This window comes from Lonchura striata, chromosome 2 (assembly GCF_050655825.1).
Source record: "Lonchura striata isolate lonStrDom1 chromosome 2, ASM5065582v1, whole genome shotgun sequence".
NCBI classification, from domain to species: domain Eukaryota; kingdom Metazoa; phylum Chordata; class Aves; order Passeriformes; family Estrildidae; genus Lonchura; species Lonchura striata.
Window position 1 is genome coordinate 91,704,270 of NC_140704.1, and position 15,507 is coordinate 91,719,776.

Here is a 15,507-nt window from a genome sequence, read left to right on the forward strand (position 1 = left end):
TCAGACCTTAAAAGATGATGTGAGTGTGCCACTGCCAGTGCTGCATGAATTTATTACCATCTGTAAAATGCAGACCTTCCTGGTGTAATTATGACAGTAAGTAAGTTTCATCTCTTAATACATTACTGGCACACATACAGCTTCCTTTGATATACAAGTGTAATTGTATGATTCAGAAATCAGAAAATCCAATTGCTGCTCACGTCTCACTTTGGCACTGTTATCTGGATGAACCACTTTACCTGCAGGAGCTGTCATCTGCAAATGTGTAATTTATGAGCACTTCATGCCAATTTGGCACAAGGCATACTCAGACATACATATTCCATTTTACTGAGCTTTGAAAAGCACGTAAAATTAAAAAAAATCAGAGTACATGGGTCATGCTTCATATTATTCAGACTAAAAATGAAGAAACTTCTGTGAAATGCTTCTTCACAGCTGGCCATTTTTTTTTTTTTTTTTTTTTTTTTTTTTTTGTGTAAAAGTTTCTTCTACTAAGTTCTGTCCCTAAGGTAGGGAATTTGCTTGTAGATTCCACAAGGGAAAGGGCCACCTTTTCAGGGTTTCGTGTTTTTTTTTTTTCTCTTTTACAGATTTGCCATAAAAAGTCTAGAGCTTCCCTTTTATTACTATTGTAGTTTATATCAGATGTATGTCCACCTGAATTCAGGTGCACTTCACAGAGCCTGCAGGTAAAGTCTGCTCGCTGTTATTGACACAATGAGATTTCAAAAGTTTCAACTTAATGCTGCAGCATCCCCAGATGAAAAGAGCCCTTCAGCTCAGATCATGGATTTTTGACCTTGGAGTTAATTTGATTTTCTAGATCTCTCTGCTCCCAGAGCACTGGAGGAAAGAAGAACATATGGGCTGAAATAATGAGAATTTGAGTTACCAGAAAGATTTGAGTAAGCGTAAGTTCAGAAGAGGGATTTTCTGGTTATTACACTAAATTTATATGAACAGGCATATGAACCCTGGCTTGTGAATGGGCATGAGAGTAAAAACTAGAAAAAACTAGTATTCATCTTTGGAAAAGTTTGCAAGAAATAGCGTTTCTCTAAATTCCTTACAAAACCCTTTACAATCCATACAACAGTTTGCAATCCAATTAAAATGCAAGCTTGGTAATGGGAACACCCTCAGCCAAACATACTGTTAGAATTGGACAATTTCACTATTTTGTCATCTTCCTCACACTACTGATGATTAGTATTTTCCCATCTTCTCTGAGCAGACACTAAAAGGATTGTACTACATCTTTGTTGTAAACCTTTCTGTACAGAAAACTGACTAATTCAAAATGATGCTTTAAGAGACCTCACTCAGCTATTCAGTTTCTCTTGAGAATAAAACCATCACATTTTAAAAGAGAGTTCAAAGTGTAAGTGAAATGCATTCAAAACTTCACAGCATGGTTTCACAATTTATCTTCAGATCAGGTTACCTCAGATGTGTCCCAGGGAAGGAGCCCTTCCATCCCCCCGTTCCAAAGATTCAGTTCTGTCCCAGATGACCCTTCCTCTGTCTACCTGCCAGCACAGTCTTCGTTATGTGCCATGATACTTTCTACACTGAATTCAGCTTTTTCATTTTTACAGTGAATTCATGACAATGGTTACACGAGGGGTTACTTTTAAAAAAATAGCTCAGGTCTCTACTCTCCAACCAACTCATAAGCAGTGACCTAAATAGTTGCATTCCCACCAGGAGCCACTACACTCATGGCTGGAGAACAAGAACATATCAGTGCTGTCTTACCCCAGCTGAAATTAACACTCACTGTCACCCTAAGTTCCAAACCAAAGAACTCTTGGAGGTGTGTGAAATTGCCAGTGACAGCTATTATCTTTGAAAAGACAAATGTATTCTTCTACAATGATCCCCCAAACTTCAAGTGATCACCAGGTGAACACACTGAAGAATGAAATTACTTCAAGAAGTCCTTCTGAAAAAAACCTCTTAGCTATTCTTTGAATCACTTTAAGGGTTCTGTTCTTTTAGGAATAAAAAACGACCCTCTTTATATTTCAGTTTCAAATTTAACATGAAAGTAAGCTAAGTGCACTAAGATAGATTCCAGCTACGAATAAAGCTGAAGTGGCAGGAAGTGTTTCTTGACAGAGTAAGATCATCTCAGGAGCAATATAAATATGCAAATTAATTTCAGAGATGACTCCATGACAAGATTTCAACAGTTTTGCTGCTGAAATTAATTCCTCCTCATGAATGATACAACCAAACAAAACAGCTCCAACATATGCAGGCTAGTAATGACACTAATCAGAAAAAGTGATACAGTCTTCTATCAAAGCATGGTTCCTCCAGATGGTATAACTGATGCAAATATTGCATGCACCTCCCAAGGCAGGACAAGGCTCCAATGACTTTATCAAAACACCATTAAAGTGTGGCAACCAGCCTGAAGTACACAGTGGCACACAGACTTTTTTCCCTAACAGAGAAATGTCTATATGCTGTGAAATATAACAATTAACTTGTGAGAAATTATCTGACTATTTAAAATGCCTTTGTATTTGTATTATTTTATTAATTACTACTTTGGCATATTGTAAGCTTACAATTATGCTTCCGAGAAGCACATTTGAAAGGACCAGTTATTTCTGAATCATCCATTTCTAACACTTCCAGATTTTTATCATGAGTAGACAATGTTTACTAAGTGAAATACTTAAAATTGATCTTGGAACATAAGCACTGGTCTTAAAATTGATCTTGGAACATAAGCTATAAAAAGGCAAACTTATTCAGACAAAAGATCTGTCTAGCCAGCATCCCATCTCCAGTAGAGTCCAGAAGCAGATGCTAAGAAAACACAAGAAATAGACAAACCTCTTCAACAATCCCCTCACAGCATTCTTCCAACCTCTACTTCCACCTCAGGGGATGTTATGAACCTCATGCAGGCTTTCTATTAATTAATCTTCAATTAATGTATCTTCTTAGTCCTCCTGTTCAATCCTGCAAGTTGCTGCAACAAGGTTTTTTTGCAAGACCTTACCCATGCCCTTCTACCTGCTTCATGAACCAGTGCATTTTTTGGGAGTGCCTGGTCGCTTTTTGGTGATGTTAAGATTTTATCTTAGAAGGGACCATAGACAGTCCAACTCAGTCATCCTTTTTACACTGACTCTGATTTTACAAACCTCAATTGCGTAACATCCTTTTTTCAAGGCTGAAGAGTCCTAAGGAGCTCAGTCATTCCTCACAGGGAAACTGATGCATGCCTTCCTTTCTCTAACCAGGCTTGTTGCACTCCTAGCTTTTTGAGATGCAGCACACAGTAACTCAGGGTATAGGAAAATCATAGCTTCATACAATGAGAGTACTATTCTGTGTTGTCTAGGTCTGTGGTTACAAATCTTAATGTTTGATATGCCTGGCACATGTTTTTTAAGCACTGAGCTAGCCTGTGTACCAGAAAATACAGCTCCCAAGTGATAAAGAGTCAGCACAGCAGTAATCAGTTTATGTGTGAAGTTAGGACTGGTTCTCCCCCATATGCATCACTTTCATCTATACTACATTTCATCAGTCATTTTATTTCCCAGACACTGCTGTCTTCTTACTGAGTTTTTCACAGTCCTGCTGCATCCACGACTTCTCTGGGAAACCTGTTCCAGTGTCTCACCACTCTCACAGTAAAGAATTTCTTCCTTATATCTAATTTAAACCTACCCTCTGCCTGTAAAAAGGCAATATCCCTTATCTTCCAAAGACTCAGGAAAGTGATACTGTAAAAAGCCTTTAATAAATTTTGGTAGAACATAGCACACAGATGAACTTATTACAGGTCTGTCTTGCCCACACTTCAAAAAACATGAGGAATGAGGCAGAACTTCCCTTCTGTGAGAACTCCACTGATTCTTTGCAACTAAACCATATTCACCAGGTGCTGGTATGCCCTTAACTTCCTACTAAGCCTTACAGTACCAATATCTATCCAGCTTACAAGTTTGTACTTTCTGGGTTTCCTGGAAACATTTTTTTTTTTATTTTGTCCCTGAGATTTCTATAGTGACTTATCATCAGTCACTCCCAACAATTTGCTATTGCTCATTTTATCTGTTTTGTTCTAGAAGCTCTTCTACAGTCACTGTAATTTCTGAGAGAGTCTGCTTTAGCTCATCCATAAGAAAGGTTTTACAATGTGACTCCCTCTACTTCACAGAAATAAGTGAAACAGCATGAATTTTCATCCCCCCTGCAACAACCTGAGCCTTGTGGTTGCTGAGTACCCCTTGTTATCCCCTCAGCCCTCTGACTGCTTGTTGCTCCTGTCGCATGTGAAAATTACACGTTTGCTTAACAGCATTTTGTGGAGCTTTGAGTAAATGAATCCAACTCAGTACCTACTTCTAGGTGCTTTATACCTAATTCTATCTGCTGAAGTTTATGATCCTTTCATTTCATAGTGAAAACTTTAGCTTTTAAGAGGACAGTTTCTTATTTTCATGGCCTTTAATATTTTGCTGTTCCCTGCAGCCTTACTCAGTTATTAGCATCCACTGGCATTAATGTTTATTGTTCTCCACTCCACTTGTAAGGATGTAAATTCTTTAGGATTCCCGTTTTAGCATGAAAAATTCACTAATGAGAGCAACAGCTGGCTTCAGTCAGTACTGCTTGAGATCCATTGCAGTCTTATATTTAGGAACTCCTAGGCTGTTCAGATTATTCCTATTATAAAATTATGAAACATAAGCATAAAGAAGGGCGTATTTACATTGCTTCTGTCGGTGGAGACAATAAACAATGATTGACCTTATAACTTGAAAGAGTGAAAAGCTAAAGCTGTGATGTTAAATCTTTGAAATATCAGGAAATCCTGAAGTTTCATATAAGACTTCATGCTGTCTTCTTACACTTCAGTAAATCCGTATTTTAGATAGCAGAAATCTAACCAAGACTGTAATAACATATACTGCAACATTAAATCACACATAAATAATTATCATATATGCAAACATAGAACCCTGCAACTCTATACTAGAAATAATTCTAATACTATACTTCTATTCTTAGAATTACCTAATGGAATATCTTTTTCTTATATATTTAATTAAGTCTTTCAGCAACCTTTTTCTTTCCATCCCTCCCAGTTAGCCTGCCTTAGAAGCAAAGAGAAAAACTAACTGCCTGATCTAAATTCCAGATGTGTCTTAGGCATCACTCTCTTTAATGGTACAGTTTATGTCATTACCAATTAATCATTCATTCAAATATTGGGTTTTAACATATAAGTAACCTTTAAAAAGTTGCTGTAGTGAAGAAAAGTAGTGTGTACATATAAGCCTAAGTGCAACACGTAACTAAGGGACTTGTACCCAAGATGCAGTGTAGTTACATTAAAGATTGCAGGGAAATCTGCTTATGTGTTTAAATGTGCTCCCACTTGCACATGCACTAACACACATCCTCTGCATGTTTACAGGTGTTTCAGTCTTAAAAAACACTGGACAGCCAGAGATTTCACACTAGAAATATGCACTAAGACAAATTGCTGTTAGAACATACAGAACATGCTATCTGCAATATGAAAGAAGCCAATGGCAAAATATTGGCACTGTCCCTCATAAAGCAAGGAGTCCTCAGTAGCCTCTCAATGTGTTTGATACCAGCCTACAGGGCAGAGAGAACAGAACTGTCCGCTTCAGCATCAGGTTATGCACTTAGACAATCTTATGAATTAGAGGTAGTAAACTGTAAAATTCAGATTCAATTTAGAGACTGTGACATGCTTCACCAAAATAATAATGAACATTTTTTTCATAGTTTCAGGTAAATTTTGGAGCACATAAATTATTTTCTGAAATTTTCTTTGAAAATCCATTTTTCTTTGAAATACTCTTTGAATAACTGATTGAGATCGTGTGTACATAAAGCAATACACAGCTTTTGTGTTTAAGAAGTATTTTCTATATAAAAGGAAATACAGGTAAAGACAAATCCTAGGATGGTTCTTTTTGCAAATATGAGAATATTTAAGACTAAAGATGTGTGAGCAAGTCACGTGTTTACTGCTACTAAAATAGGCAGCTTAAAAATATCTATCCCACTAAAATAATTAGGCTATGGTTATTTTCAATTTGGTTCAGCATATGTAGTGAAATAATGTGGCATCTCTTAAAATATTTACAGACTACAGTCTTCTCTTTTTCCAATAACTCAACTGAAGCTTTTCTTTCTTCAATATAATTAAAAACAAAATATAAGTGGCTGTCATTCCCAGTTTTAGACTAGGCAATTATTTCATTAGATAATCATGCAATCATTTAGGTTGGAAAAGACCTCCAACATCATCAAGTCCAACCTTTGACTCATCACCACCCTGTAAACTAAACCATGCCACTAAATGGCACATCTGGCTGTTTCTTAAATACTTCTAGGAATGGTGATTTCACCACCTCCCTGGACAGTCCACTCCAAAGCTTGACAACCCTTTCTGTGAAGAAATTCTTCTAATGTCCAACTTGAATCTTCCCTCGTGCTGCTTGAGGCAGTTTCTTCTCATACCTGGGAGAAGAGGCCAACTCCCAACTGGCTACACCCTCCATTCAGGAGCTGTAGGGAGTGATAAGGTCCCACCAAGACCCCTTTTCTCCAGCCTGAACACCCCCAGTTCACTCAGCTGTCCCTCACAGGACTCTTGTTCAGACCCTTCACCAGCTTCACTGCCCTTCTCTGGACTTGCTCCAGCACCTCAGTGTCCTTCTTATATTGAGGGGCCCAGAAGTGGACACAGCACTCAAGGTGTGATCTCACCAGTGCTGAGTACAGGTACCCTGCTCTCACTGGCCACACTGATGCTGATACAAGACAGGATGCCATTGGCTTCATGATTAAGACAGAATCACTAAGACAATTGTTCAATTCTATTCCCATCTCATAACATACACCTTAAGCAAAGCTTGAAAAATTTCAGTAAGTCCTGCTAAATGCATTCCTGTGACATAAGATTTCAGCAAGAAGTAACTCCTGCTACTAAAGAACATTCACTGCATGCAAGAATTCTGTTGAAACAACATCAGTTAATAGTTTTCTTTGAAAAATTTATCTGAAAGAAATTATTAATGTTGCAATAAAATAAACAAGATCACACATTTTGCTTTTTCTAAGCATTAGCTTAACATGCTGGAAGATTATTGTTTTCTGTGGGAATTGTATCATTGTCTCATTTTCTCCATAATGACTGCCAGGATGCAACAGCAAACCAATTAGATGCTTAAACAGCTGAGAATTTTGTTTGTTTGTTTGTTTGCATGCTAGCTCTTTACAGACCTCTTTAGATGTTAATAAATAAAAGCTGAAATTTCATTAAGAACCAATTTGATCCATCAAGACACTATAGGTTTTTTCATATCAAATCTTTCTTTTGACTTTACAACCAATTTCAGCTAAGGATTAGCAATTTCCTCTTTAGAAATATGTAATATTTCAAGTAACTTTTTTATAACCAACAAAGATCTGATCAAATTTGAGTCGTGCATGGCAAATGAAGAAAATGAAGCAAATAATGATAACCCTTCTCAAATTGAAAACAAACAGTACTCATCTTCCTGGCACTACTGTACAAACTTCCACTAACACATGTTTCAAGGCATCACTCAAAACACTGATCTGGGTTTAAGACCATTTCACAATGTAATCAGGCCCCACCAAAACTGAAAGCTGCAGTAACTTTAAGCCACAGCCATACCCGTGTGCATGCACTCATGTGAAAGTATCGCACACACTAAATTGCACTGAGGCCGTGAGAACGTGCAACTTAGTAATGTGCAATATCTCCACCAGAGCAAGCAGAATGGGAGCTTCAGGGAAGAAGGGTATGGTGCATTCAGGAAGAGAACGACATGCTGCTCAGGGAAAGGAAAATGGTTCAGGCAAAGGTGTGCATGCTACTACTTGGAAACCTGTGATTTGGAGAATTACTGCTTCATCCATTCAGGACAAAAACAAAATAAAAATAACAATCCAGACAAGAGCACCCCCTCCCTATTTCAGCAGTAAAGAATTTAATTTTCCTACCTAACCAGTAAAGTAGGGGACTCATGAACCAACTTTATTTTACAGAACCCTTCTGAACAAAGCAAATCTCACACTGTTACATGAGATTCCACTGAACCGTCAAAATACTACATTAATTATTATAGTTACAATGAAAAAATTCACTAACTAATATTCAGAGTTAAAATTATCTAAATACACAAAACTCTTCCAAGTGTTCCTCATGTTTCTAAACCAAGTCATATTCCTAAACCTAACAGATTGGTGCCAAAAGATTGCTTGCAACTCAACCTACTCTGGCATAATCCTTCTGCCACAGCCATCAGGCCCCTCCCTGTTTTCCTTTCTTCATCCCTATAGCTGACTTTAAGTGGTATCAGTGTAAGTAAATCATGTATTTGCTATATTCACTAACCACCACTGTCAATCAAGGCAGACTCTCACACATGATGAAACATTACTGCTGTAATTAGTCACATTTTTGTCCTGATACCCACTTATGCAATATGGAAAACAGGAAAAAAAAAAAAAAAAAAAAAAAAAAAAAAAGGAAGAAAAAAAAAAAAACAGAACTGTGGAGGGATTAAATGCCAAGGACAAATGAAGAATATATAAAGAATTAAAAAAGAGTAATGAAATGTAACCACACCAAGAAAGTTAGAATCAAACTGAGAAAGACCTGAGATTGCAAACCAAAGAAAAAGGAAAACCGATACACCACTTGGGCTTGAAGGACTAAAACTACTAGAGAACAGAAACTCTTTTACTGCTGTAAAATACTGCACTAGCAGTATTTGGGATGATAATAACTTTCCTAAATTTTTATTTCCCACCTCATTTACAGGCAATGGCACATGAAGCTCCAGCATGGAATTTTGAATTAGTTGGTTGATTTGAAAGAGAACCAGTACTTCATACATCAGTCAGAAATCCCTGTGGTCACACATGGCATCGGTAGTAATCTTAATCCCAGATTTTTTACTGTGTTTTAGGAAGTCATCACACAGTTACTGACCTTTCCTCTTCCCTGTAGATTAAATGCTGCCTTTCCACAGATGCAAACAATGAGGAGACACAAATGCAATATATGACAACAAAGCATACACAAGTGTTTAGTCTAAAATCAGAGGAGCATTTTCATGATGAAAGTTACTCAAAATTGGGAAAACTGGTTAGTGACCAATTTGCAAATCTGTGTTTGTTCCATAGTCCAAACACTGCCAATTCCCATCTGGAGGACTGCTTGGGAGGCAGGCAGCACTGCCAGTGAGAATTGAAAGAACTCAAAGGCATATATCTGGAGTAAAGGCACAGGAAAAGACAAAACTAGTAGCAGAGCATTCCTTAGATTGCCTTTTGCCTTCCAGTCCCATGGGAGACGTAGAGAAGAGTTCTTCTGTCGACTGCCAAGGGTTGCACGACCCCTTCCTTCCCACTGCCCCCCATGAAAAGGTGCCTTCTCTTCATCACTGAGGCCTGACGGACTGGGGAGAGGAGGGCCTTCCATCAAAATGCTGCCTTCCCCACATGGCAAGGGACATTCCCATCAGCTGTTCTGCCTTCTACAGATGGGAAGGGACACCCACAACCGCGCAGAAGGTGATCTCCGACCATCACCCAAGCCCTCACTCCAGACTATCATCAGCAGCACCCATCACTGCTCTGAGTCACACTGCCACCAGCAGCATCTCCAGAGTTGGAATTTGGCCTGCTGAGCACACAGCAGAGCTCCTACAGCCATTCCTTTCTCCTGCCCATGCTCACCCAGATGGTTACTGTGGGAGGCCCCTGGTCCTCCTTTGAGGACAGTCACCTCCTCAAAGCAAGATTCGTGCTTTCTCCAGCACAACTTGTCCTTGGTGGAGCCATGCTGGCTGGTGCCTCCAAGTGATCTTCTCTATTTCATGGCTCTGCCTTTGTACCACTAGGTTTGCCAAAAAAGCTCTTGGAGCAGGCATATCGTCATGCTCTTGTGAAATCCCTGCTTGATCCCACCACCTGATACATGCTGCTGGCATTTTGCCTCTCTGGCATCCTGGATGAATAAATTTCCTATCAAAGGCCAGAAGGGCAATTCATCCCATGGTTTAAAGCAGGCAGTTCTTGGATTACACTCAGCTTCTTCAAAACTCCTACAGTGTCACCACAGCTGCATCTATTTTTTCCCACTACTCAAATTCAGATTTATAATCTGTGGTATTTTGACAGAAACAGTGAGATTCAACACTTGGCTCAAATCAGCCTGGAAAGCTGCTCTTACCCCTATACAGCTCATAAATCTGTTTGTGTGAACAGAGAGCTGTCACTGTATTTGCAAACTCCCCATCAAGAGGAATTAGAAAAGTATTTATACAATTTATAGCTATTTATAGTCCATAAAATAAAAAACACAGCACAGTTTCAATGAGATAAACTGAAATGGGAAAAGGTCTTTGTTTAAGAGCTTGCTGGGTAATGTATTTAAATTAAGAGATTTCTTGAGCTACAGAAACAAGTTGCCAATTTCCCTCCTCTTCTGCTTCCTTTACTCTTTTCCTCTGAAATAAATGGTAAAGCACACAAGGGAACAGACTTCCTTGATCATATCCAAGTTTCCTAGTGCTTTTCACAAATACATTTGAAATAAAAGAGCACAGAAGGGACTGACAACATGGCGGATGATTATTTTTATGTCATTTGGTTTATGAGCAACAGAGAGATTAGGTCTATCTCTTGCCAGAAGGATCTCTGCCCTCTTGACAGGACTGATGCTGTCTTAGCTTTGTGCATGTGATATGTCCTGGTGAAGAGCAGTAGGAGCTAGAACACCATTGGTGACTTTTGAGATTTGGTTAATAAATTTTTTTGGTCAACTTGCAAGCACAGATATTTTGAGGGTGAATTCATATTATGTATTGCTGCCATAGTCTAATGATGAAATCAACTACAGATGTTTCATGATTTGATAATTCATAACACAAATGAAGCCTCTTCCATCCTGCCACCAAGCACTAATATCCATTTTGCATGCCATTTGCAGATGAGATGAAGAAGCCGTTTTAATGTTCCTAGCTCTGCAGCAGCAACTCATCTCCAAAAAGAAAGAATAGTTGCTACTTTGGTACAAAAGAAAGGGTTTGAAGTAGCAATTGTTTTTCATATGGCAAAAGACTGGGCATGCATAAATTCATGAGAAATTGTTAATACACTTGCCATATTTACATACTGAAGATCACAATAAGTTTTGAGTGGAATGCAAGCGGAGAATCATTAGGATAAATCCCTACGTACAACTGAGAAGTGAGAAACTTCTGAAAATCTCAGAAAATCAATCCAAACAATTCAAATGAGGCATCAAGTACAGGCTACTCCAATCAAATGTGAGTGACTGATTCAGGCTACCTTAGTGAATACACAGACCAAGATTCTTTGTGTATGACAAGCTGCTTCCAGATTCTCCAGACACTGATTTTTCTCATCATACTTGCAGTTACTGATGCATGCTGGCTCTTTCCTACTAATTTTCCTGTGGCTTCTCTAAAATTATTTTCTTTCTTTCTTCTATTCCAGTTCCGAAAAATACTTTGGGTCATCTGTGTCACATATCTGTACACTTAAAATTGCATTTAATACAATCCTCCTCACATAGCATCCATGCCCAGATAAACCATATCCTACTTTGCCACACTGTTCCACTCTACCCTGGGCTAAAGAGAACAATTTTTGAGACTAGTATCAGTTTCTAAATCCACTCACACTATTCAGAAAAGATAGAACTGAGATACTAACCATGCGATCAATGAAAACTCAATAGCAGTCACTCAAGATAAAGGCTATTAACTTTTTGGCAGAATTCCAAATCTGTTGCTTTTTACCTGAATTGCCCCTTCATTTCAAATCACTACAGCAGTTAGCATTATTGTTCAAGATCCTACACAACATAATATAAACTTGCCATTGTTAAAATGCTAAGCATTCAGTAATGAGTTTGGAAAACGACTTTAATATCTCTTCAGTTTAAAGCCTACTCATGTACTGTATGTATGCACAAGATGACACAGAAAGCAGTAGTGTAAAAGGCAATGGCTGTACAGAATTCAGCAAGAAGTCTGTTCACTTTGCCCAGATGATCAACCTTTTTAAAAAGTACACCATGACTTAAACACATTATTTAAAATCCAGTTTATTACATTACCAGCATGTTAAATATTTCAAGCTGTTTACAGGTGAAAGCTGATGATTTAATTCATCTGCGATTAACTTTATTGCACAACCCCAAAAATAGCTTTCCTGTGGAATCTTTGTGAACCATATTGAAAAACATTAAAAAATCCTCCTTTAATTACTGCAATAGTTTATAGCCAACACACAAAAATGGTGACTAAGTATGAAACACTGTGGATGCACTCTGTAGGTGCAGCACAGTAGTGTTCCAAGTGTGATAAGGGGAGTGCTCCCCTGGTGTTCCCTTTGATGTAATTTGGTTTATGGAGATCATGAACTTTCAGGTGAAACTAAACTGGAAAATATTCTCCAGAAGCATATCTAATACATTCCAGGTACAAATGAATACTTATTCTCCAATAGTAGACAAAATACTTCAAACTGAATAATTCTGAAATATGTACAGCACTGATGTCAGGTCCTCCATTTCAACTTTTGCTGTATGCATCTGCTCCTACTGAGCTGTACCAGCTGTTACTGCCAATACAACTGCAAACACTGCTTCCTGATGAGTTAGGTATGTCATGGGTGTAGCAGTTTTACAAAACACTACTATTCGTGACAGCACAGATCTCTGAAATTTTTTACCAAGTCAAATCAAATTAACAATCAAAGGAGAAAAAATCATCAGTGCTAGGTTCTTAAAATCACTTTTGCAATTAATCTTTGAAACTCAAGCTGTTGCAATTGTTAATTATTTGCAGTTGAACATCAAATTTAAAGAAGAAATTTAAACAGATGGCAAGAAATCAGAAATATACCTGATTGCTTCCTCCACAGATTGGCCAACTATATTTGAGGAGGGACCTGGCTGAGACAAAGGTGTCAGGCTTATCACCCATTTTACTGGCTTGTAATACTCATCACTGGAGCTTAACAGGTAGAACAGCGTGGTCAGAAAAATCACCTGCAAAACAAATTGAAGTTTTAAATTACAAAGTAATAAATACTTCCCAGAATTAGAGTATGCAGCTATTCTTCAGATATTGACTTTTACTGAAAAGGAACAAGATGCTCTTCCACAAGCCTGGATTTAGAAAAACATAGCTGAAAGAATTATTTTCTCTCCTGTCCAAAAAGGACTTAACATTTACAGTTGGACATTATAAAACTTCTGCCTCTGTTCAGCTTCTTTCCAAAGTCACATCTAGACCAAAGAACTAGATTGCTGATAAACATTATAGTTGTGGGGCTCTTTGGTTCTTTTTCAGCATGTTTAACAGATAAAAAAATTGCTGAATAGTTACATCTATTCTCAAAACAAGCAAACAAAACTGCCAAATAAATTTGGGCTGTCTCAAGAGTCATTATGCAGCTGGGTATCAGAAATGAATTACCCAAAAATTCACAACCATAAATTTTATGTTAATCTGGCAATTCTAAGTGAATATTCCTCCTGTGACTTTGATGATGAGTCTCAGCGGAAGTGATGGCAGTTCCACTGTTTCAGTTAAAAGACAAAAAAATGATAATCAGATTGGATTAGCTTCCTCTATGTTGCAGTTAACTTTCTCTTATATTCCTGTTAGTGGGTCAGCAACTTCTTGGGTAAGAACAAATCACAGAACTGCATCCATCTTGAAAAAGAATACCTCAAACAAGAAAAATCCATTCTGTATGCTCCAAACATAAACTATAGCTTATATCTGCATTATGTACACGACTCAGATATTTTTTAGTTTCCTCCCAAGATTAGAAAGAATTCTTTCACTTTGTTTCCAATGTACTTGTATTCTAGAATAAGCCACATCTTTTTTTTATGAGCCAAACAGCCTGATTTCCATAAGTCTCTTACTTTCAAGCATTTCATCCAGTTTGCAGACACCTCATGCTCTTTTCCTCCACTCCCTCTGAAGATGCTCAGAAAACCAAATGCAAACTGCATTGCGATATTTCGTTACCAATCTCAAAATGACATCTGTCTCTGCTACTAAATTCTTTATACTCAGTAAAATATTACTACCATTTTCCTCCTAGTCTGCCCTCCCAGACTTAAACTTGAAAGTCACATTCAAATATTAACCTCTAATGATCCCATCCAAATTGCCATATATTGGTTTAGGCTATATTCCATCTCCCCAGGTGTGTATCTTCTGCCTTGGGAGATAAACTAATCCAGCTAATAAAACAAGTTGTTATGTCAGCATATTTTAATAGCATGCTGTTAACATTATTTTTGAGCTTAAAAAAATAATAATAATTAAAAGCCTTGCTTTAATGAGAGATAGTCTAGTGCCAGCAGCAGTATCAGCATCAGGTAGGTTTTCCTACAACTTCAAGTAAGAGAATCTTAAATCACATTTTAACATCCTTTGTAATTCTGAGATTATGGCTAGAATTTTTCTTCCTTGATGGGCTCTGCCATTTCTAAGCTACTATATTTCCTGCTATCAGTAGAAAATTCTATACTGAAGCAGGTACTCAGATGATGTTTTGTCTTCCTTCCACTGAGCAGATCTTTCTGCACATGCAGTTTTCAACACAGCAGCATCTTGCTCTAAGCACAGTAAGTATATCTGCTTATCCACTGTTCTTCCCCAGTGTTTACAGAACAAACTTGCTTTCTCAAGGAGACACAAGAGAGACATATCCACTTTAAGGGTGAAAGCCAAAGCAATGGCTGTGAATGAACAGCAGTGGAATAAAACAGCATTAAGCTGAACTACAAGACAGGAAAACTTACAAATCCTACTCAATTTCTGCTAAAAGAAGATGGATGTGACCACAGCATCACACAACATTAACTTTGGAATTTTGGAGTATCTGTCTTTTAGGAAATTAATGTATTTCCTTTAGCAAAATAGGTGTAGAAATGCAAAAGAAACCTGTAGTCACAGAATATAATAATATATTATCAAATGGCTTGTGGACTCTTCCAACAAGTACAGTAACCTCAATGCTACATTCAGCAACAAAATATGTACTGTCTTAGAGTAGCTGGAGGCCAAAAGCTTTCAGACCTCTTTTACAGGATATCTGAGATACCTAAACTGTTTCTTAAGCAACAATTCAAGATCCTGCCAATGACTATGAGAAAGAATTTACCAAAGACAAAACAGTGTATCCTTTCCATAGTTAAACAATTGAGGGATTACTACTTCATGCTGTAGAATTTGTCCTCTACCTGAAAACATTAAATACTCAAAGTTAAGGAGGGATAGACTGAATTCAAGGAGAAAATTCTGGGTAAACACTCTCAACCAAAATGACAGGTATCAAGAAACACACAACCTAATTGCTTGTGCATCAGGTCCATTGATTCAGTAAATATTT

General features: G+C 37.7%; 1 protein-coding gene across 4 annotated transcripts in view; it reads right to left on the reverse strand.

Annotated features, from left to right (window-relative positions):
* The window catches only part of TMEM245 (transmembrane protein 245), a 77,818-nt gene that overhangs the window by 14,599 nt on the left and 47,712 nt on the right, over nucleotides 1–15,507 (reverse strand). For all 4 annotated transcript variants that reach the window (XM_021528771.2, XM_021528770.2, XM_085573670.1 and 1 more), the window contains one exon: nucleotides 12,996–13,141. In XM_021528771.2, coding sequence (XP_021384446.2) covers nucleotides 12,996–13,141 — 146 coding nt within the window. The remainder of the gene's footprint in view (nucleotides 1–12,995; nucleotides 13,142–15,507) is intronic.